Genomic DNA, 27,958 nt, shown 5'->3' on the forward strand with positions numbered 1-27,958 from the left:
AATCCTACTTGATCATGGTGCACAATTTTTTTGATATGTTTTTGTATCCGATTCACCAGAATTTTATTGAGGATTTTTGCATCTAGATTCATTAGAGATATTGGTCTGTAGTTTTCTTTCTTTGAAGTGTCTTTGTCTGGTTTAGGAATCAGGGTGATGTTGGCCTCATAGAATGAATTTGGAAGTTCTCCCTCTTTCTCTATTTCCTGGAATAGCTTGAAAAGTATTGGTATTAGTTCTTCTTTAAAGGTTTTGTAAAACTCTGCTGTATACCCATCCGGTCCTGGGCTTTTCTTAGTTGGTAGTCTTTTTTTTTTTTAATTTTTTATTGTTGGTTGTTCAAAACATTACATAGTTCTTGATATATCATATTTCACACTTTGATTCAAGTGGGTTATGAACTCCCATTTTTACCCCATATACAGATTGCAGAATCACATCAGTTACACATCCATTGATTTACATATTGCCATACTAGTGTCTGTTGTGTTCTGCTGCCTTTCCTGTCCTCTACTATCCCCCCTCCCCTCCCCTCCTCTCCCCTCTTCTCTCTCTACCCCCTTAGTTGGTAGTCTTTTGATAGCTTCTTCTATTTCCTCGATTGATATTGGTCTGTTTAGGTTGTCTATATCCTCCTGACTCAATCTGGGTAGATCATATGACTTAAGAAATTTATCGATGCCTTCACTATCTTCTATTTTATTGGAGTATAAGGATTCAAAATAATTTCTAATTATCATCTGTGTTTCTGAAGTGTCTGTTGTGATATTGCCTTTTTCATCCCGTATGCTAGTAATTTGAGTTCTCTCTCTTCTTCTCTTCATTAGCATGGCTAAGGGTCTGTTGATCTTATTTATTTTTTCAAAGAACCAACTTTCAGTTTTGTCAATTTTTTCAATTGTTTCTTTTGTTTCAATTTCATTAATTTCAGCTCTGATTTTAATTATTTCTTGCCTTCTACTTCTTTTGCTGTTGATTTGCTCTTCTTTTTCTAGGATTTTGAGATGAAGTGTGAGATCATTTATTTGTTGGTTTTTCCTTTTTTTAAGGAATGAACTCCAAGCAATGAATTTTCCTCTTAGAACTGCTTTCATTGTGTCCCATAGATTCTGATATGTTGTGTCTGTGTTTTCATTTATCTCTAAGAATTTTTTAATTTCCTCCTTGATGTCTTCTATAACCCATTGATCATTCAGTAACCTATTGTTCATTCTCCAAGTGATGCATGATTTTTCCTTCCTTCTTTTATTGTTGATTTCCAGTTTCATTCCATTATGATCAGATAAGATGCATGGTATTATCTCTACTCCTTTATAATGTCTAAGAGTTGCCCTGTGACATAATATATAATCTATTTTTGAGAAGGATCCATGTGCTGCTGGGAAAAAAAAGTGTAACTGCTTGATGTTGGGTGGTATATTCTATATATGTCAATTAAGTCTAGGTTATTAATTGTATTATTGAGTTCTATAGTTTCTTTATTCAACTTTTGTTTGGAAGATCTGTCCAGTGGTGAGAGAGGTGTGTTAAAGTCTCCCATAATTATTGTATGGTGGTCTATTAGACTCTTGAACTTGAGAAGAGTTTGTTTGATGAACATAGCTGCACCATTGTTTGGAGCATATATATTTATGATTGTTATGTCTTGTTGGTGTATGGTTCCCTTGAGCAGTATGTAGTGTCCCTCTTTATCCCTTTTGATTAACTTTGGCTTGAAATCTATTTTATTTGATATGCGTATGGACACTCCTGCTTGTTTCCGAAGTCCATATGAGTGATATGATTTTTCCCAACCTTTTACCTTCAGTCTATGTATGTCTTTTCCTATCAAATGCGTCTCCTGTAGGCAGCATATTGTTGGGTCTTGTTTTGTGATCCATTCTACTAGCCTGTGTCTCTTAATTGGTGAGTTTAAGCCATTAACATTTAGGGTTATTATTGAGATATGGATTGTTCTTCCAGCCATATTTGTTTATTTATGTTAGTTAACATGGTTTGTTTTTCCTCTTTGATTATTTTTCCCTTTACTGTACTACCTTCCACTGTTGGTTTTCATTGTTATTTTCCATTTCCTCTTCCTGTAATGTTTTGCTGAGGATGTTTTGAAGAGATGGTTTTCTAGCTGCAAATTCTTTTAACTTTTGTTTATCGTGAAAGGTTTTAATTTCCTCTTCCATCCTGAAGCTTAATTTCGCTGGATACACAATTCTTGGTTGGAACCCATTTTCTTGCAGCATTTGAAATATGTTGTTCCAGGATCTTCTAGCTTTCAGAGTCTGTGTTGAGAGATCAGCTGTTATCCTGATTGGTTTGCCCCTAAATGTAATCTGCTTCCTTTCTCTTGAAGCTTTTAGAATTCTCTCCTTATTCTGTATGTTGGGCATCTTCATTATAATGTGTCTAGGTGTGGATCTCTTATGATTTTGCACATTCGGCGTCCTGTAGGCTTCTAGGATTTGGGATTCTGTCTCATTCTTCAAGTCTGGGAAGTTTTCTCATATTATTTCGTTGAACAGATTGCTCATTCCTTTGGTTTGGACCTCTATACCTTCCTGTATCCCAATGACTCTTAAGTTTGGTCTCTTTATGTTATCCCAAATTTCTTGGATGTTCTGCTCATGGTTTCTTAACAGTCTCGCTGAGCTGTCTATGTTCTTTTCAAGTTGAAATACTTTGTCTTCATTGTCTGATGTTCTATCTTCGAAGTGTTCTACTCTGCTGGTAGTATTCTCATTTGAGTTTTTAAGTTGGTTTATTGCTTCCTGCATTTCTAGGATTTCTGTTTGTTTGTTTTTTATAACCTCTATCTCCCTGTATAGTTGATCTTTTGCTTCTTGGATTTGTTTATGTAACTCATTGTCGAAGTGATCTTTCATTGTCTGATTTTGCTGTCTAATGTCTTCCTTGAGACTCCAGATCATCTGAAGCATGTAAATCCTGAATTCTTTATCTGACATTCCATCTTCTGCAGCTATTACCTCTTCTAAAGTTGAGTTGACCTGCATTGCTTGTGGTCCTTTCTTTCCTTATCTTTTCATACTGCTCGCGTTTCTTTCTGCTTGGTGAAACTGTTGTGTTATTGAATTTCCCCCCTATATATTTATATTGCTCTTGTATAGTTGCAAAGTTTCCCTTGCAGGGGCTGGCGGCGGCTGTGCTCCTCCTCCAATTGGGGTGACCTGTCTATCTCGCCGGCAGGCCGCTGGGCCCCTTCTCCAGGTTGCGTGGTCTGCCTACCTTGCGGCAACGGCTGGGCCCCTCCTCCAATAGGGATGATCTGTCTACCACGCTGGCAGGCCGCTGGGCCTGTTCTCCAGGTTGCAGGTCTGCCTACCTTGCAGGCGCAGGCGGCAGCTGTGCCCCTTCTCCAATTGGGGTGATCTTTCAACTAGGCCAGCATGCCGCCGGGCCCCTTCTCCAGGACGCGCGGTCTGCCTACCTTGTGGGCAGCAGCTTGGAGCTTCCTCCAATTGGGGCGATATGTCTACCATGCCGGCAGGCCGCTGGGCTTGCTCCGCTGGTCGGTCGCAGGTCTGCCTACCTTACAGGCGCTGGCGGTGTCTCTGCTCCACCCCTCCTCCAATTGGGGCGATGTGTCTACCACGCAGGCAGTCCGCTGGGCCTGCTCCTGTTCACAAAATTATATGGCGAATTTTACATAGTTTTTGAAAAGATTGGGGCATTATCATCAATGCATATGCTAATAATAAATTCCAATTCAAGTAGAGATGAGTGGTAAGCCTATGCTTTCTCTCTTTCTTTCTTTTTTGGTACCAGAGATTGAACTCAAGGGCACTTAACCCCTGAGCCACAGGGTCTCGCTAAGTGGTTTAGAGCCTCGCTAAATTGCTAAGACTGGCTTTGAACTTGTAATTTTCCTGCCTCAGCCTCCTGAGCCACAGGGATTATAGGCATGTGCCACGACACCTTACAGCCCATGCTTCCTTATACCAAATCAAATAAGTTTTCTCCATTTCACTGAGGTTCTGCATTAAGCAACACTTTCTTATCTTATTTAAAATACTACTGCCTGTTGTATAAAAATAGTCTATCAATCTGATTTTCAATAACTGGGAAAAATTTCTGCCTCTAGGTCTGGTTTACAGAAGTTTTTAAAATTGATACCTTCCTAAGCATTCTTTAAAAAGAGAAAACCAATTCAATCAGGACTTTTCAATATTTTCCACCAAATTACCCTTGAGCCCATAGGAGAATAGATGCATACTCTTAAGAATGGGGTTATAGCCAAGTAGGTGATGAAATAATTTATTTGAAGTCTACATTTTAAATATTAAAATCCATATGAAAATTTCAGTTTATACCATAATAATGCTATGTTTAAAAATATATTACCATGTATTATTTGCTTACTTATTATTTACTTATTTATTTTTGCAGTTCTGGGGATTGAACACAAGACCTCACACCTGCTGGGCATGCTGTCTATCACTGAGTTACATCCCAGCCAATTAAAATATTTTAAATTATCATTTTTTGGGGGTAAAAGTTACTCTATTTGTCTCATCAACTCAGTAAAGAAGCTGCCTCTCATGGAGTCCATCCATGCTAGAAAACTGGGCTGAGCCAAAGGCAACTGACACTGGATTCATCATCTAGGCAACGTCTCTTCTCTATTTTGGAGAAATTTTGAATTCAGTGTCTCCAGACCCATACCCATAATTATCTGAGATACCCTCCAAGCTACTAAGTTAGAACCTCTGGTTGTAGGGCTATGGATCTGCATTTTAGCAAGACTTCCAGGTGCTTCTGATGCACATTGAGGTGTTTATATGTTTAAACATTTTTGGGGAGAACACAAGAAGAAACAGATCAATTTCAGTGTGGAAAAACTCAAACAGTAGAGAAGAAAAGAAGACCATTTTTTTTTAAACTTGCTAGCATGACTATCTTGCTGAGGGCTACAGTGGGAAAATTGATTCTCTTGCCAGCATCCATCTCCCCTTCTTCCTTCCAACAGAATCTAATTTTCTTCATTCCTCTTGCATGCAGCTGGGTGCCCCCAGTGGAGCTAATCCCTGTCCTGGTCACATGGATCCCATCCTAATTACCAGTGACTGGCCTGGAATGGGCAGATGAGCCAGCAGCCAATGGGACATGCCAGGAGTTCTGCTAAGAGGACTTTGGGGAAAGTGTCTGTTACACAAAAGAGCTTTGCAGAAAAGAAATGACACTAGAATGTACACCAGGAACCACTGCCTTCATCTTGCTGCCAGCCTTAGGAAAGATGCACCAACAAGAAAAGGGTAGAATGGAAACATGGAGGGAAAAACTTTGATCCTTAATAATGTAGTTGAGTTTCCCTTTCTCTAAACTTTGTATTGTAGGAAATAAGTTTTCCTTTTGATTAAGTTACTTTAAGTTGGATTTCCATTATGTGTAGCCAATAGGAACCTAAATGATCTAGGGTGATCCAGGGTTGATATTCTCAGAATGTGAATTTGGACATGATAAGATAAAGAGGGTGTGACCATGTGGGAAAACAAGAATGAGGTTTGGAAAGAAGTGTTTTATATTCATAAGTCCTAAGAATGGATACTGCATACCATGGAGGGCCATAGGGGAAATGTCAGATTGGGTCAGGTGGCAGAAAGGATCATGAGCCTTCTTTGGAGTTTCCCTGGGAAAGGCAAGGCAAGGCCAGGCAGAGCAAACAGTTCAGGATCGGCTAGTTGGAACAATTCCAATGAGCTTTGCACTAAATGAATGGTTTCTAGTTGCCTAATACCTTGCCCTGGGTTGCTTTAGAGCAAGGAAATATTGGTGCAGTGTCTGAATTAGATCAGGACATGACTGGGCTGTAGGCTTGGGGTTGATTGGTTTGTTTATGTGAAAAACATAAATTTTGGCTCTTTGCCAAGTCCTTTGCTGACTCTAAGAATTAGCAAGCCCTGGAAAGGGAAGACTTTCCTTGGCCAGCAAACTTTCTAAGATGTCAAAACATACAGCACAGAAAATAAAAAACTTGATTAACACAATGGGGACTTTTCAAAATAAGGAGTCAAAACATTCCAGAGTATTAACGAGCACTGTTCAACTGTATGGAGAAACCATTTAAACCAAAGGAGTAGAGTTCTGGGGAGACATGACCGTCTGAGAAGCACATCTATCAGAATTAGCTCTGAAAAAGAAGAGAGATGAGAGATGGGGATAGGAAACAGGAGAGACAGCTCCAAGGGAAAATGCTGAAATCCCTGTAGCAGAAGAGAGTGCGGCTCCAATATAGCAGGAGTGGAGGTAGAGTGACTTAAGATACGCTGGAGGTAGGCAGGGGCAAGGTCTTGCCATCCATTTTAAGTATTTGGGACTTTGTTTTAGGGGAAATGAGAATTTCACTGAAAGGCTTTATGGGGATGGGGAGAAGAGGGGGTTGGTGACCTGACCCGACTCCCATAGTAAGAGATCAGTCTAGTAGCTGTCAGGACTTTCATACAATTTTTCCATCACTTTAGACTCAGTTGATTATTCAAGACTCCTTAAATAATCAACAACTGAGTCTTGAATAAACAACTGAGCAGTATTGGTAATATCTGTTGATTTATCAAGGAAAGCCACTCAAAATCATTTGTGTTAACTGATTATTGATGTTGCTGCAACATCTCAACTCTTAGAGGAATTCAACACACCGAAAGGCTAATAGTTTTAAACAAGTTTGTTTTTTCTGGATACTTCTTTAGCTGCTGCAATCAAAGATAATTAAGGGGCTGGGGTGTAACTCAGTGGCAAAGTACTTGAATAGAATGCATGAAGCCCTGTGTTGAACCTTAGCAATTCAGGGGAAGAAAGAAAAAAAAGCTATTTAATTTACTTTTAGCAAATGACTTTCCCTGTGGAGCTCACAGACAAGCCAGTAGGATACTTATTTTGGTTGAAGTATTATTTTCATTTTTTAAAATTTTTGTGAAGACATTTTGCTACAATGAGATATTTCATTTTAAATTTTCTATTTTTTTCCCTGAGCATTGCTTTCCTGTGAATTGAGAATGTTGTGGTGACTGTTTCAGATAAATATCAATATATCTTCTATAATATCATTGTTCAATAAACACAATGCTTTGCCACATAATTTAATCAAAATAATCCTTAGAAGGATTATTTTGTTGTGCCTTAGAAGCATGACACTTGATGTTTTGAAATGTTTTTCTTGTTTTAACAGGATGGGTATGGACTGGACATAGAAGAAATAAAGCATCATGAGACTCTTGAAACACTTATCAAGTTATACTGTCTCACTGAGATTGTGGTACACCAAGCAGCATTGGGAAGCAGTAACAGAACCAGATAAAGTCTCTGTCATGTGGGCTGGGGGTTTAATTCAGTGTTAGAATCTTGCTTAGTACACATAAGGAGTTGGGTTCAATCCCCAGCACAACATAACATTTTTAGAAAATGAAGTCAAGTCTCTGTTTCAACTATTTAACTCCTTTATTGTAGCACAGAAAGCAACCACAGATGATATATGTGTGAATAAATATGACTGAGCTTCAGTAGAACATTATTTATGGACACTGAAATTTGAATTTCATGTCATGAAATATTATTCTTGGTTTATTTTTTGCAACCATTCAAGAATGTGATGTGACTTTTTCAACCATTAAAGAATTAGCTTGAAGGATCTGTTAGGAACAGGCAGCAGTGCTTCCAGATATGACCTGCAGGCCAGAATTTGCAGAACTCAACTCTAGAGGATGAAGACTGTTTCAAGGTAAAGTCTAGAAAGTGGTCATTGGGATGTTCAGTTCTTTCCTGAACTCAGAGGAAGCAGTTTTTGACACTTTTGTGGGGCGAAATTCAGATGTGAGTAGAACAGTGAGTAGAAAGTGAGGAAATGGATATGGGCAGGACCAACAAACTTTTCGTGAAAATTGGCACTGAAAAGGAGGGACAGAAATGATGTAATGTTAGTGAGGATTTGGGGGTAAAAGAGGTGAGATGTGAACATAAGCACTTAATTTTTATTTCCTCTTTCTTTTTTAATAAGGAAATTAATACTATCTTGATGTTTCTTAGGTGAAATGAGATAAAGTATGTTTTATACCCATAATGATGCCCAGCATATAGTAGATTCTCTATAGCAGGAATTGTTTAATATGCACATATATACAGATGAGTATCCCTCATCTGAAGTGCTTGGGATAGAAGTGTTTTGGATTTCAGATTCTTTAGAATTTTGTAGTATTTGCATTTACATAATAAGATATCTTGGGGATGGGACTCCAGTCTAAAAATGAAACTTATTTATGTCTTATATATAGATCCACCTGATATACATGGCCTGAAAATAATTTTATATAAATTTTAAATAACTTTATGTATAAAACAAAGTTGGCATATTGCAGTTGAAGGGGCTGGAAAGGTCTGTTTTCCTTGAGGATGTTGAATGGCCTGTATGGTGTGCATCTGCATTTGACTGTGACCCATCATGTGAGGTCAGGTAAGGAATTTTCTGTTTGTGGTATCAATCAGCACTTGAATGTTTCACACTCTGGAGCACTTCTGATTTTCAATTTTCAGATTAAGTGTACTTGACCTATACATAGTACCATCTTTGCTTTGTAAAACAAAACAAGACAAAAATAGAGTTTATTGCTTCCTCTGTAATTTTGTTATTTGGTTCTTGGAGTATTTTCAATCAATATTGTGTCCCTTTATTCTTTTTGAAGTGTTTTGAATGCTGTCAAATAAATCAAACATTAACCAATTGGTCAAGATATTTTAATTTCAATAATTTTGATTTTGCGACTTCCTCAGTTTTCCTCCCAGGTTGAGGTATTATCTCATTAGTCTATGTTCACTTGGGAATCACTTCACCCTGAGATCCTTTTCATTGTCTTTTTTTTAATATTTATTTTTTAGTTGTACACAATACCTTTATTTTGATTATTTATTTTTATATGGTGCTGAGAATTGAACCCAGGGCCTCGCACATGCTAGGCGAGCGGTCTACTGCTGAGCCACAACCCCAGTCCTTTCATTGTCTTTTATACAATCATACAATCACACAAATGACTATAAAAATGAATCGTACAACTTGTACACTGATTTGGTATGTTTCACAGTACTGGAAGCTGAGGTCTCATGCCCTAAGAGATAGATAGTAAGCACTGAGCTTGTATATCCCATAGAATCCCACAGAAAATGTGTTATTATCACCAGGGAGAGATAATAGTTGGTATACACATGTTGCAGTCTCTAAGATACATTTACTATGATACCTCAAAGATAATTGAACTCTCTAATGTATTGTCACAAACTGGTCCAGTGGGACCTAGATCAAATATAGACAGACAATGTCCTAATGCACTGTCAATGACAGGATTATCTCAAAAACTGAGGTTCAAGCTAAAAATGACCATTCTAAGTTCATGTATCAGATAATTTAGAATGATTAATTCCTCCCTCCCCCCAAAATTCAGGGCCCACAAAGTCTGTGAAATTTGGGGGGATCCTATGAACTGGAGCAACCCATGGCATATTGCAGATAACTGGGGATAAATTGCTGTTGCTTTTCACCTCTCAAACTAAATTAGGGGCTCAACACTCAGTAGGCCTATTTGGCTTTTCGAGAAATAATATCCCTCTTGTGGGGATACTGTTAGCTCCATTCCATAAAATTACCCAGAAAAAAATTTAAAAATTTGATCAAGGATCTGAAGAGCAAGTTTTCTTAGAATTGCAGAAGGCGGTAGTTTATCATTCCATTAGGATTATATAATCCCAATGATGAAATAAAATTAAAATGTCAGCCAGCTGTACTCTTGCCAGCTGGAGTTTCTGACAAAAGCCCACAGCCACTGCTCAATAGTGACATGTAGGCCTTTGAACTAGACAAGTTCCAAATTCTGCTATTATATTCCTTTTGAAAGACACTTAACATTCTTGCTATTGAGCATTTATGTAGCAGCCCCAATAGCCAAAGACATTAAGACCTGAAATATCCAGCATAAGATGGGTGATAACAGAGAAGAATCTCAACAAGGAGAATAATGTCCAAAGAATTTCAATTCTAAAATGGAAATGGTATATACTAAGAGTTTCCAAGGGAGGAATTCACTGTATTTATATGCAAATGGCCTCTTTCCCCCCAGGACTGACTATAGAGTCTCCAGGAAGACTTGCTTGCTGTTATTGATGGCCCCTCCTTTCCACCTCTTACCCAAGGATGGCTGGCAATCAGTTTGGTTCACAGATTGTAGCTCCAGATTTAAGGACCATGGCTCAGTCTGGAAAACAGCTGCCCTAATCTAGCATGTGGCAAAAATCCTCATGGAAGAAGATAGGAATAAGTCAGCCTGATGGACTGAATTACCAGCTGTGTTCCTGGCAATGATAAAATTGAACAAATTAAAACCCACATGGCATAAAATTGGGTCTATAATGATTCTAAGGGCCACTGACAATAAAGTTGGCCTAGCAAATGTGCAATAGAAAACTGGACAATAGAAGGGACCTTTTCTGTCTTTGTGAATGATACTGCCTTTGGAAAATTGCTATGGAAATTCTAAAGGCAACTCAAAGTAGGGCATGATGATGCTTAAGGAATAAAAACTATGCCAGGGTTGGAGGTGACTGGAGTTAACAAGTTGATGCCCTTGCTTGACCTTAATCCTTGAAATAAGTGGACACAGGGGAAACTCAAGCCATGCATTTATAGACTAACTGACATGCCACTGGCCCCTGCTTAGGCTGAAGTTCATAATACAAATCAACTTTGCCAACCGAAAGGCAGCATTTGCAGTTCTCTTGGAGAAACATTCCCAGGGGAAAATTTCTCTTATACCTGGCAAGTAAATGACATTGTCCCTTCACCTACTATTTGGGGACACTTGAATACTGTTAGGACACACTCTAGGTTTGGCTTCATACTCAATGGCTAACCCCAATGTTGCTAATACTATCAAAGGACTGCAACAATGCTAGGCACAGTGGTTCCTGCCTATAATTCAAGAGACTTGTCAGCCTGAGGCAAGAGGATCACAAGTTGAAGGCCAGTTTAAGCAATTTAGCAAGATCCTCAGCAATTTAGGGCCTGTTTATAAAGAATAAAGAAAGGAAGGAAGGAAGGAAGGAAGGAAGGAAGGAAGGAAGGAAGGAAGGAAGGAAGGAAGGAAGGAAGGAAGGAAAGGCTGGATATATAGTTCAGTGATAGAGCCCTCCCCCCCCAGGTTCAATCCCAGTACCCATCCCCCACACCAAAAAACATCCTAAATGGTGGAAGTATTGGCCAGGAACTGTAAAACTTTGGGATAGTGTTTGGGACTAGGATTGAAAGTCAGACACCATCAGTTTGGACACGACTACCACAAAGAGCTGTCATATTTTAATGGTTAGATCTCACTCATCCTCATCCTTGTTCCACCAACATTTGCCATGTAAAACAGAATGGGGTAAAAGGTGCTCCCCCACTCTACTTCTTTGGTCAGTGTGCCAAGTACTAAGATGATTACAGTGATGTTTTAAATTTTAGAAATAAATTCACAACCCAAATTGATTTCATATCAGGTCTTCATGTTTTTTCAGTCATGGGTTCAATAATAGCAAGTATTTCTGAGGCACTGGATTGGAAACTAATGTGTCTGCCTTCATGTTGCTTAGAGTCTAGTTTGAGAGATGGAAAAACAACACTGGAACAACTAAAAAAAAAAAAAAAAAGCCTTGATTATGGATTGCAGTATAGGGGTTGTTTTGAGCATGATTATTTTCTAAGGGCTGGGAACCCCCCCCCCCCCGCCCACACACACACACAGGGTGGCACTGGAGTTATATGGTAACTGATATAGTAAGTTCCTGAAGAGAGAAAGATTAGGATCAAATGAGGTTCATGTAGGTTAGACCTGGTCAGAAGATTTACCTCTTTTTGTGCAGCAGTGAAAAAAGTGTCCCTTTTAGAGGGTTTGGTAGTATAAGCAAATGATAACATGAAGGCCTGACTTTCCTATAGAAGCTTAGCTGATAAAGGCCAGGAAAGACAGAGCCTTAACCAGAGTGTACAAATATATATAAATCTCTAGGGGACTGAGGCAGAAGCTGAGAGAACTGATGCCTGATGATCTCTATTTTTTTTCAGTGAAAAAATGAAAGAACACGATCAGCTAAGGAAACAGTGAAAGTTTGGAATAGCTACTGAGGGAAATGCAGAGGTATGTAGCAGAACTGCCAAGTACAACTTAGGCCTGGGGACATATACCCCTCAATATGCCAACTGCACAGACTTCCCAAGAGAAATTCATTCCAAGTGTAAGATTAACATGTGTTTCTGTGATGGATAAAAAAGGACAACAGGATACAAAGGGATTAAAGGAGTCAGCAAGGGAATGGCTGAAATATGTGACTCCAACTACACATCCTATGCAGATTTTTGATGAATGAAAACATTGAGAAACTCCAAAATAGAGACTTTCCTTTCTGGGGCCTAGGATTAGTCCTTTATGCTCATCAGATATTTTTGAATGAGTGAAATAATAAACTAAAATCCGATCTTCTTAAACATTTCTGAATACAAGTATTAAGTTTAAATTGGGGAGGAATGTGTTGATTATTTCAGAGATACGTTCCTATAATTTGCTTCATTAAAATAATGAGACTGATGCCAAACTGTAACAAATACAATCAGAAACACAAAAGTTTATTAGAATAAAAATACACTTACAGTATTGAACGTTAAAATTATTTCATATCACATGTAGGTTTTACCTCCATTAGTAAAATGCTTTTATACTCTAAGCTTTGAATAATTTGCATATCTGTAAACAAATCTTAGATTACCAAAGATGCAAAGTATCTAATAGATATTAAACACTGAAACTGAGGGATGGGCAATGATAGCTATATGCTATTGCACTAAATGTTTCTGTAAAGTTTTTTGGAAGAAAGGAAAAGATTAAAATAATTCACTTGAAATGAGGTAAGTTGCATGACAAAGATTTTAGTGCACATATCACAGATGTTGAGATGAGAGTATTAAAAACATTCATGGAAAATTCACTTTGATGTCTGCATAGTTGAGGTTATTTTTTTAAACAAAATTTTTAAAACTAGTCAATTTTTTTTTATAGAAAAGAAATCATTATCCAGTTCTACTTAGGATCTAGGTATGTTCTATGTCTTTCATTTAGAAAAAAGAAGTGATAAAAACATTCACAAGTCTACCAAAAAGGAAAAAAAATTAAGATTAGGACCAACATTTCAAGCTGCCTTTTGGAAAGAAAATTAAAAACAGAGGTAGATGGTTAAATATTAGTGGCCAAGTTACTCAAGTGACTAATTTTTGTCTTGGTACACATTCACCAATGTTTTACACTTGAAGCCAAATAGTAAATAAAACTTTAGGAGAAGAAAGTTATACCTAGCAGAAGTTACCGTCCTTATGTCAAAGAAAAGGAATAAAAGTAAACCAGGCTTGAGACCCCTGTTAAGGATATGATTGTTTAAGGCACTACAGTTCATGCACTCTGTAAAGCGGGAAAAGAACCTTGCCCCTAAGCTTCTTAGGTGGATCTGGGACCATACCACATGCCCCATCAGGCCTGCTCAGTCAAAGTAGGACTGAAGAGTGCCCCGGCGCCGGACATCACAGGTCCAGCAGTGGAAGCCTCCTCCCAGGGAGTTGGCATGACGAATGTTCACCTTGATGGTACTGATACCTGCATGGGAGATACAGACGAGGTCAGTTAGATACACTCACATGATTCTCCTTTGGAAAGTGAACCTGAAGAACCTGGAGGAATCCTGCGGCTCTCATCCTTGAGGCTGGCCCAACCCAGAATGATCTTTTCTCTTTCAATTTTATGTTCACCAACTATATTTCATCTCCTCTATTCCACTGCTAATATAAGATCATTATCAAAAGGTCAACAGAGACTGAAGTTTTGCTCTATTAACTGTTCACAAATCAATAGACTGGATGAGCCGAAATACCTATCAAATGTTAAAAAATGATCCAGTACGGAAATTTCAAGGCCTTTTAGAAGGCCTCACTTTGTCAGACTGTTTCTAATTTGGCCAGGTTAACTTAGTAGGAAAAGCATACTTTAGCCAACCTGAAAAGTTGACTGCAGTCACATCTAAGGAGAGTTTTTCTGATACGAATTAACTTTGCCAGTCCACCTTAAGGAAACAACAAAACAGAGCTGATAGTTTAATACCTGAGTTTATTTGTTATATAGGTACCTAATCAGACTACTGGTTTAATCTGGTGCCACCTGTAATGACATGGATACAATGTGAACCGTGTACTTAAAAAAACTGTATTTAGGAAGAATCTTTTATGTTAGACATAGTAGGGTTTTTAAAAGACTGTCTACTTTCCTCCCTCATTATTTTGAAGGGGCAGATAAGCCAGAGAGTCGCTACAGGGTCCACTGGTATAATCAGGAAGAGAAAGGAGGCTTGAGTTGTCTGGACGCTTCTGAGAAAATGAGACTGCACAAGGCTTTGAAGAATAATAGCAGGATTTGGGTAGGGGTAAGAAATGGATGTGGGATAAGGAGTGGGCTTTTAAACATGAGCAAGTTTCCTGATAGGATGACCTGTCTTTCTTATTCAGATGGCTATAGCCATGCTTATCCTGAATTAGAGGGAATTCAGTTGCTTGATAGAAATTTGCATCAAGAAGTTCCCTGTGTCTAAATAGACTTTATTTTTTTTTTCTAAATAGAATTTAAGTACTAAAAGTAAAATTATAAATCAGATATTTCGTACTTTATACTATCTTAAGTTTGGAAACAAGAAAATATAAATAGACAAAGAAACTGAACTTGAGCAATTTTTTGTTTAATAAAATTAGAAAAAAAAAGTGGTATAATATTAGGGGTCAAATCATTAGATTCTGTTCAATCTACAACTGATAGGCCAATCTTTTAAAATGGACACTAACTACATCAAGGAAGGATGTGTTAAAGGGGCAAATAATTTCTGCTGAGTAGAATACCTCAAATATAAAACAAAAAATTTTTAAGTGATTCAATTTCAACAAGTAAACTGCCTAGACATTATTTAATTGACATGCAAAATACATCAAGTATGATAAGAGGAATACATCTATATTCTATATAATAACTCAGATGAAGATTCTTTCCTTAATATTTCTCTCAATAGTTTTAGAATCATTGGTCTAAATTTAGAATATCAAGATTATCAAACTCTCCTCGAATAAAAACTAATCCTGCTCTTTAGCTCAAAGCTGAATGATCTATGGACACCTTCTGCTGCAGTTCAACACTTTGTTAACTGCTTGCAGAACACACAAGTCATTTTCTGTACCCTTGAAAGCCCTTTAATGTATGTGATGACAATTAAACTACTTTTAAAGTTTCCTCAAAATTTCTTATTTGGGGAAGTGCTGATGGATCCATATGCTCATCTGCAAAAGGGTAGCTGGTTCTCCACACAGGGGCACTAGGACACTGGCTGAATCATAGAAGATTGGTAAACTTATTGCTAAGGAGGTGTTTGGGGATCTCTGGATACATCTCCAACCTTTTGAGGCTGTACTTATTGAAAACAAAAATATTGGCTTTTACAAAAATAATAACTTGGTACTTCTAAAAGGGATAGCAATTGAATTAGATAAACCATGCATAGGAACTTGCAGGTCATTTCTTCAGTACATTAAACACTTTCACATATGATAGCATGTTGCACTGTTTGTTACCTACCCAGCTTCTCAAACATCTTTTGAATTGGGACTTCATTGGCATCCACCATAACACGTTTCTCATCTAGCATTAAGACATTCATGGAAAGCCATTTGGATGACATCCAGAGTGGATGATCTGAAAAGGGGCAAATAATAAATTTAAAAATGTCATTTGTTTAAAGTAAGGAATTACATACAAGTAATGGAGATTAGAGTGACAGCTAAATGCTTTTGGTAATTCACTTTTCATGTGAAAACTTACTTTAATCATCTTAAAACAATTTATCTATAAACCTTATGAATCAATCCATATTCATCACACATTTGGACTTCATCCTGTTTTCTTATAAGAAGTCATAACTTGCTTTATGTGATGTTGTTTTATTCTTTCTTCTAGCTTTCACTCTCTGTGGAAGGAAAACCTGAAAACACGAGTCCCAGCCTGGTTTTAGCACTCATAGTCAACACTTCACTCTTTACTGGGGAAACATTTTCTCTAATTGGCTAAAATTTGGGCTGCTCTCTATAGATAAATGATTCCTGTCACTGAAGTATTCATTTTAGTTTCTAAGTATATAAAAGTTAACGTACCATCTGGGATGACCGGTTTTGGAGGAGTAACTATGGTCCATCCTGCTTTCTTGAAAAGATCAATCTGCAAGACCAAAATAATCCCAAGAGGCTTACTCCCATGTTTATTATTCTTATTCTTGGTCTCTGATAGCCCTCATCATTAATATCTTTTTGGCAAGTTATCACACTAATACACACAAACTTAATACTTTGATAATATAGGCAGCTAAAGTCAAAGTCTGATGATAATACTAATTATCACAGTAATAATATGTATTTCTGATCATTGGACATCTTGTAATAAACACACCATAAGCAATCCAATGTTTGATCATAATATGCTTGAACATTGCTGAATTTGTCATTTAGAACCATTAGGAACCTTGGAAGTACTTAAAATAAGGTGGTAATTACTTTGGTTGCCAGGCTCTATTGCTTGTCCAGTGCCATAAGAACTCTCTTACCTGGTGACATGGCCGGTCAGGGTTGGAAAGCACAAGACCAGGCCCAATGATATTGAAGGTGGCATCAATATGCATTGGATTAGGGTCTTTAAAGGAAACGATATGTACTCTGTATTCTGGGGCAAGATGCCTACGCATCCATTCAATGCCCAAGTAGTTTGTAACCTGAAAATAAAAGGAATACATATAATCTGTAAAGATTTGGTTCTATGTTTATAAAACTAACATATGTAAGAAGAAAATATTTTACATTAGAAAAAACACAGTAATAAAGTATGAAATTTCAGAGGCAACTTTTATAACCTGGCTTCTCTGTACAAATATATCTCTTCCAGCACGAATGAAATCAGCAGCATCAAAGCACGGCTCAAACTCAGTCGTCACAAATTTTCCCTGAGCAGCCAATTTGTGTCTGTCTTCCACAGAATGGATGGGATAATCCTAACAGGAATAAGAATGAACACACACAATGTATTGGTTTCATAAGGAACTTAGAAGGTTATACATTACTAAAAACATTAGTTCAACATCATCCTTCTCAAAGTACTACTCCTCAGTTCCAGACTAAAACAGGCAAAGGAAAGATGTAGGTCCATGTTAAACACCATAACAACAAATCCACCACTACCATCACCACCACAACAAAAAATCCTATGCATTACAGTAATTACCTGATACTTAGAAAGGAGTGGTTCAGGGTAGTAATTGATTCTGAAAATATTTCATGACCCGTACTGGATTTACATAGCTATCTGTAGCACTGCAAATCAACAGGATGAAGTCACTCTGTTTTTCTTAGAAAAGGAATTTGGTTCTGAGCCTACTCACACCATCATATGAGATGTTGTGCTTCCCCTGCCAAATTTGAGTATGGTGGAATTAATTTATTATTTCTGTCTTTAAACTCCTGGAAGAAATTTTTATTTTTAAAGATTCCCTATAAATGATTAAATAGTAAGAGACACACAGTCATCTCTCAATATCTGTGGATGCTCAAGACCCTTATATAAAATAGCAGTTATTTGTCTAAAATCTACGAATATCTTCTTATATACCTTCAATCATCTCTAGATTACTTATAATACCTAATGTAATAGGTAAATATAGGTAAATAGTTGTGCTGTACTGTTTTGGGAATAATGTCAAGAAAAAAATGTATATACGTGTTCATCGTAGGCACAATTTTTAAAAACTGGTTTTGATTTGTAGTTGGTTGAATCCACAGATGCAGAATCTACAGATAGGAAAGGCTAACTGTGTATTTCATTTTATTATGAATCTGGCTTATAGACCCAGTTCTTTTTCTAGAAGGAAAGACTTCAGCTTAGTGACTTTTCTGGCTCCACTAATTAATAGCAGTATAACCTCATGCCAAGTTTTCCTCCCCGTGATAAAATGATACTACTTCCTCCTACATTTGTTGTGAAGAATAAACATGATTGAGGAAGTAAATTAAGAGCTAAGCCCAAAACCCAATACAAGATAAACAACAAATAAATGTGAGTTATTATCATTAGTATTATTATCATAAGATTATTTACTCTTATTTTCATCATAACACAATCACTTTTTAAAAATCAGGCAAACATTAGGTTCTCAGTTTCTGAAATGCACAACATATATCAGATATCAGAGAACCTCTTTGTGGATTATTTAGAAAAGCTATTAAGAAAATAGTCTATAAATAGGACTCACCTGGTCATAAAGCTCATCAGCCATTGTGGGCTTAGGAGCTGTTGTCCACTTGGCACCCCGATGAAAGTAGTCTTTGATAATTGACCTATATGCTCGGTACTCAAAAAAGCGAGCACGCCATGCCATGGGTGCCTCTATAATCTCATTTCCCACCACTATCAGGATGTCTCGAGGCATCGCACTGTATAAACCTGTCAGACCAAAAAGTTCCATAAAAAAATAAAAGTTCTGTATTACCACCTCAGTAATACACATTTCCAGGACAGAAAAGTCTATATAATATGATGCAATCTTTTTTTAAAAAAGAAATTATTAAAAACCCTGTTTATGTGTATATGCAAATAATTATGTAAAAATGGAAAAAAATCAAATGATACATATTAGAATGCTAACATGAATTCTGACTAGGAGCAAGGAAGCTAAGCAAAAAAGGAAAAAAAAAATGAAGCAATAAAATGGCTGTTTAAAGAGATCTTGAATTACCAGGCCCGTTCCATTTGTAGGTCCTTTTTTGCTATACAGAAACAGAGTTCTTAAAGGACTATCAGTATCATGAAATAAAGATTGGGCCAAAGATCATTTTGGAACTAGAAATTATGGAACTCAAGCACAAGAACACTTGGACAGCAAAGACAATTAAAAGGAAAATGGGAATGTTTCTATTATCCTTTTAATTTCTGTTATTAAGTAAAATTAAACAGAATTCACTGTTCTTTTGTAAGAAGATGACTATAAAGTTTAGGAAAAACTACTTCTTTCAAGGAGACTCCAACAGATTTACAATCAAGTTTAGAATGTGTATATCTTAATCATAACTAACTGTTCCTAAATATCTATAAATTTTTGAGGGATTGATAGAACAAAGAAGTATCCAAGAAATTCTCAGAGCTTTCTTCCCACATAGTTAAGAAAGAAATTAAAAAATCAAGGAGCTACACTTACCCGTAGACTCAAAATCAGGAGTTTTATAATTAAATGACCAGTCAATGGGATCAGGCCTTCTCACTGTCACACCTTCCATTTTTAAAATATTGCACATTTCTTCAATTTCAGCAACAGCCTTTTTCAAATGATCTTTGGGAAAAAAATGGCCTCCATACTTCTGGTAAAATGACCAGTGCTTTTCATATGTGTTGGCCTAGAAGCAGAAGAAAGTAAATGAAATAATTATCGGAGAAAAACACACTTCATGGTAGGTTAATGGGTGGTGAACAACTCTGTAAAATGTAATCGAATTAAGACTAGAACCATGTTTTATACACTGTTGATCCCCAGCATGAAGCATACTGGCAGACACTCAATATTTGTTGAATGAAGAGTTCTAAAGTATCTTGATATTTGAGGCCTTTGGATCCTTCGGCCTCAGATCTCATGCCCAATCACTCACAGCATGTCTGCCCCCAGACAAGCTTGGAATCTTCTTGGCTATACTTCACAGACAAAATAGAACTTAAGCACTCCTATCAGCCTCAAAGAAAATAAACTAGACAACAACTAAACCAGCATAAGAAAATAAAAGAACCACTGAGCCACATCCCCAGCCTTTTTTATTTTGCATTTTGAGACAGGGTCTTGCTAAGTTGCTTAGGGCCTTACTAAGGTGCTGAGGCTGGCTTTGAACTTGCAATCCTTCTACCTCAGCCTCCCAAGCTGCTGGGATTACAGGCATGTACCACCACGCCTGGCAGAATTCATAAGTTTTTAACATATAGAAAGTTTTCAGAAATTATATGCAAAAATTTACAAGTTTAGAAAGATTCTGTATTTAGACTGTTTTGCATAACCAAGTTCTCCATATAAAGATAGATGCTGGGACATGCATATGATGCATCTCACAATTTATCAAGATAGTTGAAGCAGGTCTCCAATCAGAGAATCCAGTCTCTAAGAAAAAGGCTCAGGTCTTCATTAAAAATTTGGCAAATCCACATAAATCTACATATTTTTAGTTGAAAACATGTTCAAGGCAGTTAATTTTTTAAATATTTTTCTGTATCACTAATTAACTACCCAACTACCAGGACTGATCATGACCAATATGAAGGTTTCCATCATAAATCAAACACTTGCAGATAGTAGTACTAGAAAGAAAAGGGCAAAACTGGATAATGTGTGAAAGAGTGTGTCTACTTTATCCAGATGGGCTCTTAATTGGTACTCCTGACACTCCTACCCAAGAGACAGAGCAGGTATTTATATGTTCGTTTCACATGTAAGGGAAGAGGCTCAGGGAGGTCACTTGCTCATTTACTACCTAGACAAGCAGGCCTAGAACTCCAAGGTTGATTCTCACAGTATTCTGGAAAGAGTAAGGGGCTTGACTATGCTCTATTGGTTTGAACATTTTTAACTTGATGTATAAAAACTTTTGGGGGTGGGGGGTTATTAGGGGTTGAAGTCAGAGGTGCTTTATGACTAAGTCACCTCCTCAGCCCTTTTTTATTTTTTATTTTTTTGAGATATAGTCTCATTAAGTTGTATGGGACCTTATTAAATTGCTAAGGCTGGCCTTGAACTTGTAATCCTCCTGCCTTAGCATCCCGAGAAGTGTACAAAAATGTTTAAAACTGAAATTGCTTACGATAGTTCATATCATTCCCAATGATTTTTGCCCATAAAGGCTTGACTAAATGTCTACAAGTCTGGATTTTTAATGTCAAAGACATATTTTTTCTAGGTTTGTACCTATACTTCCATTTTTTACTTCTCTTTGATAAATATCAAATACATGAATGCAGACTTGCTGCTTTTTAGTTCAGTATTTAGGTTCACATCAGTTAGTCCGGAACCTAGCCTGGAGGAAAAGGAAAAGCTGAAAAATTGATCTTTAGAAATATGAAGAATGCCAGTGAAGCTTAAAAAGGGGGTTGGTAAACTAAGGTCCACAGGCCAAAACTGGCCCACTTCTTGTTTTATAAATAAAGTTTTATGGGAACACAGGCATATTCATTTGTCTGCAAACTGCCTATGGCTGCTTTGGCATTACAATAAGATGGGAAAGTTGAGTGTTAGTAACACAGACCTAAGTTCTGTAAAGCCTGAATTATTTATTATCTGGCCCTATACAGAAAAAGTTTGCTGACCCCTGTTCAGATCATTAACTAGTTCTTTTACTTTGGGACATATAGAGTCAAATAGCAGGCTCAATTTCTGACCCACAAAAACTATTATCTCAACTATTAAACATTTGAATATTTTTAAGGTCAGTCCATTCTTAGAAAAACGAAACAAAAGCATTCCAGCATTTTACCCCTAGGAATTTTTGCAGCAGCAACCAGAAAGAGAAGATAATAATGACTCTTTTTATATTCCTGGTACTACTTGTCTATTCGCCATGTCCTCCTTCTCATGCCAGGCACATCTCCTACAATCCACTAAAGACAAGAAGCCTTTGAAAATTTAACACTGAGCTACAGCAGGCACACAGTTATGTTGTCTTGCCAGGCTCATTCCAAAGTGTCTTGTGTGACTATTTCTGCAGAGTGAAGCTTGCCTTGATAAATATTTAAACTTTCCTGGGAGAAAAAAAGTTACTTGAACAAGTGTGAGTCTGTAAAGCTTATAATCTGGCAAAGGTTGGACAAAGTGCACATGATTAGGGCAAATTACATTTTCCAAAAGATAGTTGAACATTGCTTACACTTGCTTTATAACCCTGCTAAATGAGTTAGCAATCATTTACCAAGTGTCTGCAAGTAATGAACACTATATTAGATGCATAGCATATGATCTTTTCAACAATCCTTTGCAAGGATGTGGCTACATTCCTGGAAACTTTATAGCCCTCCGGAGCCTAAAATCCTTTTTATTGGGGTTTGCCAAATGATTTTTTAAAATACTGTCTTTGGAATGCAAAGAAATATCAATAGAAACTTACTTTCTATTGAAAGTAAAAACTCATATTACATTAACCTTAATTAATCTAAGAGTTTGTAAAAGGTCCTCTATCAAGGGATATATTTAAAATAAAATAGACAAAAGCAAACCCGTAAGCAAGTATTTACTAAGTTTTGCAGAATAAAAAAACACTTAGCTTTCAAAAAGTGGCTTCCTGACAACTATGTTCCCCACTGCTTTCCTTAAAATTTCTTTAGTATGTATATCTTCCAACGTATCTTGCACTCTAATTGCCTATTTTATTTTACTACATTATTTTATCTTATTGTTCCCTAGCTGATTAATGTACCTGTGTTCATTTTTTTCTGCCTTCTAGGGGCCATGCATATGTTTGATTTACTTTCTGCTCTTTTAGGACCTAGCTTAGCTTGTCAAATAAAATACAAATAACCAGAAAAATGAATTAAATCAATACTACTCATGCTACTAATATGTACAACCATTCCATCCTTGATGTGCTTTTGTAATTGGCAAATTGGATCCATACAACTATAATGAGTTGTAGTTTTGACCTTTAAAATACTTGATATGTATCCTTTTATCTTCAAATTTAATCCTGTTAGGCAATTAGCAAACCTCTTAATATGTTCATTTTACTAGTGCCCTGAAACTTATGGATTCTGCACAAGGTCAAATAGCTGATTAGCCAAATCTAGCTATCAAGCTTTTATCAAATACCTAATTAAAGCCAAGTTGTCTGACTTTTGCATGGTATACTTTCTACAAACCCATGAAGCTACAAAGTCTAAAGTCATAAATCAAGTGACAACTCTAAATAATATCTAAGAATTCTAATTCCAGGGCTGGGAATATGGCTCAGTGGTAGAGTGCTCACCTAGAATGCATGAGGCACTGGGTTTGATCCTGAGCACTACGTAAAAATAAAGATATTGTGTCCACCTAAAACTAAAAACCAAATTTAAAAAAAAGAATTCTAATTCCATAAGATCACATGATATCAAAGTCAATAATTTTAGCCAGGTGCAGTGGTGCATACCACTGTCTGAAAATAAAAATAAAAATGGCTGAGGATTTAACTCAGGGGTAAAGTGCTTCTGGGTTCAATCCCCAGCACAAAAACAAAAAATTTTAAGACAAGTAAAAATATAACTATTGAGGGCTGGGGTTGTGGCTCAGTGGTAGAGCACTTGCCTAGCACATGTGAGGCACTGGGTTTGATTCTCAGCATCACAAAAAAATACATAAATAAAGGTATTGTGTCCATATACAACTTTAAAAAAATGGTTAGGGGAGGAGGCAACTTCTTTTTAAGAAAAGAGTTTAAAAGACCATGCTTTTTAGAATATGTAAATTTATCTGTTCAAATTTCAAAATATCAGAACAATCAGAAGAAAGTATTACTTTTTCTACTGCCATGTCCTCCAGATCTAACTCAAAAGCCACTTCCAGAAGACTTCCTAACCATTCAGCACCTGGTCATGTGTTTTTCTTTACTCTCCTAGCACAGCCTTGCCAGCAGTGGGCACAAGATACTTGGTATTTATTTCTTTGTGAACAACTTATTTCACCAAGTAGTTAGGCAGTTCTTCTGTGTTAATTTCTCTAGAACCCTGTTACATGGTAGGCAATATTTCTGCTGATGACAGTACTGTTTCAGACTTTCTTCCTCAATCTATATTACAGATGTAAAATATTCAGGAAGAACTTAAGTAAATTTAAGACATATTTGTAATCCATTATTAGCTTAAGCTTCTTATATGATGGGGAAGGTACTCCCTGAGATAGGGGACCCTTATGTAGTGTACCATCTAAATATGAGTCTTTGGGGTCCCTGGTCATAAAAATATACAGATGAAAAATACTAGGCATTTTTAAAAAGAGAAATATGCCTTGTTGCCAGGAAAGTTCTGGAAGACTTTGGGAAAGGTATCATTGGAGCTAGCTGTAGGTTTAATTTACATTCAAGAGGGTGTAGGAAAATAAGTGGAGAGTTGGGTGGGAGAAAAGGCATGGGGCTTGTTAAGGATTATATATTTTTCTTACAAAGTCTGTTGAAAACCAGGGTGGAATATTAGAGGAGAAAGCAACTTACACAGGAATGAATATCTGCTAACCTGCCATACTAGCTCATCTCTAACATGAGACAATGATTGAAATGGGGAGTCCTGGAACTGCAGCCAGAACCAGCCTGAATACAGTGAGAACATTTCCTAAGCAATGGGAGGGCTATCAAAGTAAAGGGGCAGGATGAGTAATATGATCAAATTTGGGTTTAAAAAAAATCACTTTGATAGTAGCTGGAATATGGTCTGTGGAGTAGAGTGAATGGCAGAGACAAGTTAGGAGTTAACTGCAATAGTCTAGGAACAGATGAGCTCCTGACTTAAGACAGAGGCAGGATATGGAGACAAGATTCATTTTTGACAAAAGACTTGTTAAATCTTGGAGAATGGATGTGAAGAATGTGACTAAAGGAGAAATCAAAGATGACCACGTGGTGTTTTAACTTGACTGAACAGGAACACCTAAAAATTAAAAGGAACAAATGAAACAGGATGACTGGCAACTGAACTCTACATGTGCCAAGTTTGAGGTTCTGTGACAAAGAATACTTTAGGTTTAAAGTATTGATCTAGAGTGCAATCTAGAGCACAGTAGAGAAAGGCCCTGAAGCTGTCGGAATGGCTAAGAGAAGGGAACCAAAAGTGAAATTCTGTTCAACATTATAGGCTGTGTTACATTGTGAGAATCAGTGAAAGAACTTATGTTCCCAGAAAGGTGTCTCAGGATCCTGGGAAAGTTTGAAGAAGAAAGGAATTGGTATAAATAGTGTCAAATACCATAGAAGTGTCAAAAGCAAGATCATTTAAAATGAACCCCTCCCTGCTAAAGTGAAAGCAGTTCCAGAGGATGGCAGCAGAGCCCAGGCAGCAGCAGGTGAGGAAAGAACCCACTTCCACACACACAAAAGTTCTGTTTACCTTCACTTCCACCGTGAATGGTGGGACACAGGCATTTTCTGCTCTGCCCACTATCACTTCCTCTAAGGGGTCCCATTCGTTGTAAGAGGAGACAGGACAGTCCTTGGGCAAAGGATCTGTGGCCTTGTCATCAGCTGCGCAGGAGTTCCGGGAGGAAACTGTAGCTGCCTGGGTGCTCTGGAAAGTTCGCTGCACCCATCCTGTGAAGGTTCTTCCAAGCTTTCAAAAACAACAACAAAAAGTTTATCATGTAGCCTCATTCCATATTAGGAGGTAGGAGGAAGTGGAGATGGGGTGAGGAGTGAAAACCCAGCATAACACAGCCAGACATTTAAAATCCTAAAGGAGAACATAAACCAGATGTTAACAGTTCACAGGAACTGGGTATTATTGAATTAAATCAATACTACTCATGCTAATAATATGTACAACCATTCCATCCTTGATGTGCTTTTGTAATTGGCAAATTGGATCCATACAACTATAATGAGTTGTAGTTTTGACCTTTAAAATACTTGACATGTATCCTTTTACCTTCAAATTTAATCCTGTTAGTTAATTAGCAAACCTCTTAATATGTTCATTTTATGGATCCTGCACAAGGTCAAATAGCTGATTAAACAAATCTAGTTATCAAGCTTTTATCAAATACCTAATTCAAGCCAAGTCGTCTGACTTTTGCATGGTATACTTTCTACAAACCTGTGAAGGATTACAGGTTATTTTTCACCTTCTTGTGTATTCATATATTCTCTTTTTATCTATTATGTTAATTGCTGTTAACTTTTAAAAATCCCCCAGAAGAGATTTTGTCCCCAGTGACCATACTCCCCCACTTATTTCAGAACAGGTTTTTGCAGTCCATCCTTATCCAGCTTTCAGCAACTCTTCTGCAGGTGATGGGTCACGTTCTTCCCAAAAAGTTGTCTCATACCTCCCTGCCAAGTTCAGCTGTAGGCAGGAGCCTCCTTTCCCCCTCAGTACCAAAGGTTACCAATATTAATATTAGGCTTACTTCTTTTTTCCCCAAATAACAATGTGCAAGCATTTGTAAAGGATCCCATCTTTCAGAACAATCAGCTTCAAATCATTTTTTTCCCATCTCTGACATGCAATTCACATTCTTTAGCACTTCAGTTTTGAAAGTGACCAGCTGCCATCTGCACTGTTCTACAGATGGTCCACAGTACCCTAGCCAAGATAAGGATTAACCCAGGCACAACTTAAACTAGAAAGATCTAAGAATTAAAAAAAAAAAAAACTTTTAAAAATGAAGGATCTATAAATCTAAAGCAGGAAGAGTCCCTCTTCCACTACGCAAACCCTAGGCTCCTAAATCCCTCTCCTCTTTTTAAAAAGGAAGGAGGGCAGTAGGGGCGCAGAGATGGAGATTAAAGCAAGACGGAGAGCATCAGCTGTTTCCAGGGTGGCTGATAGCCCGGAAGGACCGCCGAGCTATTCCTATCTGAGAGGCAAGAGAGGGTCTGTGCTGACATCCCAGGAAATCAGAGGAAGGGGACGGGGTAGAAAGTCTGGAGACAGGATGAATTCATTCCAACTCCTTTTAAGACTCCGGACAAGCTGTTTGCTTGCTCTCAGTTCCGATTCCCACTTGGCCTCTTCTCCCCATCCATCCACCTCATACGCATTTTCCCGAAACTCCCCGAACTCTATGCCTATGCAAGGCTCTGGACCTCAACAATGCCACCCTTTTACTAAGGAGTCCCTAGTTCCCAACCCTCGCCTCCGCTCGAAGCTCGATGGAGCAAACTAAGGTCTGTCTGAGGAAGGTGGTGCCCCCTGCGCTGCGGCAGCCAAGCTTCCAAGAAGGAACAGAAGGGACATTGGCATGCAATTCAGAGTGTGGAAAGCTAGAAAAGGCGGCTGGGGGAGAGAGCGGGGCCTCCGGTCCGCGCGGAACCCAGCGAGGGGGAGACAGGCGGTCGCCAGACCAGGCGGGCGGCGCACGCACCCGAGACCCGATGTAGTGCACCGCTTCGGCTCCGCGGCTCCCGCCGCGCAGACACCGCACCCGCAGCATCGCCCCGGCCGATCTGGTCCTCGAGCGGAATGTTCCCGGCGCTCGGCAGCCTTCGCCTGAGCCTCCCGAGAGCGCGCCTGGAGCGGGATGTGCGGACGCGCGCGGCCACAGCCTTTTGTAGCCGCGCCCCGCCCGGGCCACCCCCATGGCCCCATTGGCTGCACCGAACAGGTGGCCGGAGCCTGGGCCGCGGCCCCCGGCCGCCCCGAATTAGGAGTTTTCGGGAACTACCGCTGGCCGAGGTCAAGTCTCCGGACTTGCCCTTTTTTTAGCTTGTCCGTCCCCTGACTGGGTTCTGCTGCACGCCGCAGGACTGCGGCAGGAAGCCCACTAATGTCAGGGAAGAGGTGAGGACTCAACTTCCGACGAAAGAAAATTTATGTTCTCTCTATATGTTGTTTTAAATGTACCATAAAAAATTAAGGGTCTGGAGTTGTGGGTAGAGCACTTGCCTAGCACGTGTGAGGCACTGGGTTCTAGCCTCAGCACCACATTAAACTAACTAAATAAAGGTATTGTATCCATCTATTATCTAAAAAGAAATATTTAAAAATATTTAAATATGCGAAGTGTGAGTGCAGTCTTAGGTTTAAATTCACATATGTGTACTAACACAGCCCCCAGATTTTACAGAATAGAACCACCCAAAGATTAGATGGCTTCTTGGGGTCAATACTGGGTTCGTGGAAAC

At 38.1% G+C, this 27,958-nt stretch overlaps 1 protein-coding gene across 1 annotated transcript; it reads right to left on the reverse strand.

Moving 5' to 3' along the window:
- Positions 1-12,622: 12,622 nt before the first annotated feature.
- Positions 12,623-27,363, reverse strand: Gatm (glycine amidinotransferase). Its single transcript, XM_046461471.2, has 9 exons — positions 27,199-27,363; positions 25,227-25,445; positions 19,330-19,525; positions 18,388-18,578; positions 16,996-17,133; positions 16,693-16,857; positions 16,247-16,310; positions 15,675-15,791; positions 12,623-13,661 (listed from the first exon to the last, which is right to left on the reverse strand). The coding sequence occupies exons 1-9, from the start codon at positions 27,265-27,267 to the stop codon at positions 13,549-13,551; spliced, it is 1,272 nt and encodes a 423-aa protein (XP_046317427.1). The 5' UTR covers positions 27,268-27,363; the 3' UTR covers positions 12,623-13,548.
- Positions 27,364-27,958: the final 595 nt, after the last annotated feature.

This window comes from Marmota monax, unplaced genomic scaffold (assembly GCF_021218885.2).
Source record: "Marmota monax isolate L192 unplaced genomic scaffold, Marmota_monax_Labrador192_F-V1.1 WCK01_AAM20220418_F8-fsc00001, whole genome shotgun sequence".
Taxonomy (NCBI): Eukaryota; Metazoa; Chordata; class Mammalia; order Rodentia; family Sciuridae; genus Marmota; species Marmota monax.

What these genes read in the sequence shown, in the direction of transcription:
- Gatm (XM_046461471.2), bottom strand. Translation starts at nt 27,267, where the DNA reads ATGCTGCGGGTGCGGTGTCTGCGCGGCGGGAGCCGCGGAGCCGAAGCG. An exon ending in TCCTGATTTTGAGTCTACGG is followed by an intron (nt 18,579 to 19,329) that starts GTAAGTGTAGCT and finishes TTGGTCTGACAG; the next exon opens with GTTTATACAGTGCGATGCCT. An exon ending in CTGATGAGCTTTATGACCAG is followed by an intron (nt 17,134 to 18,387) that starts GTGAGTCCTATT and finishes TATTCCTGTTAG; the next exon opens with GATTATCCCATCCATTCTGT.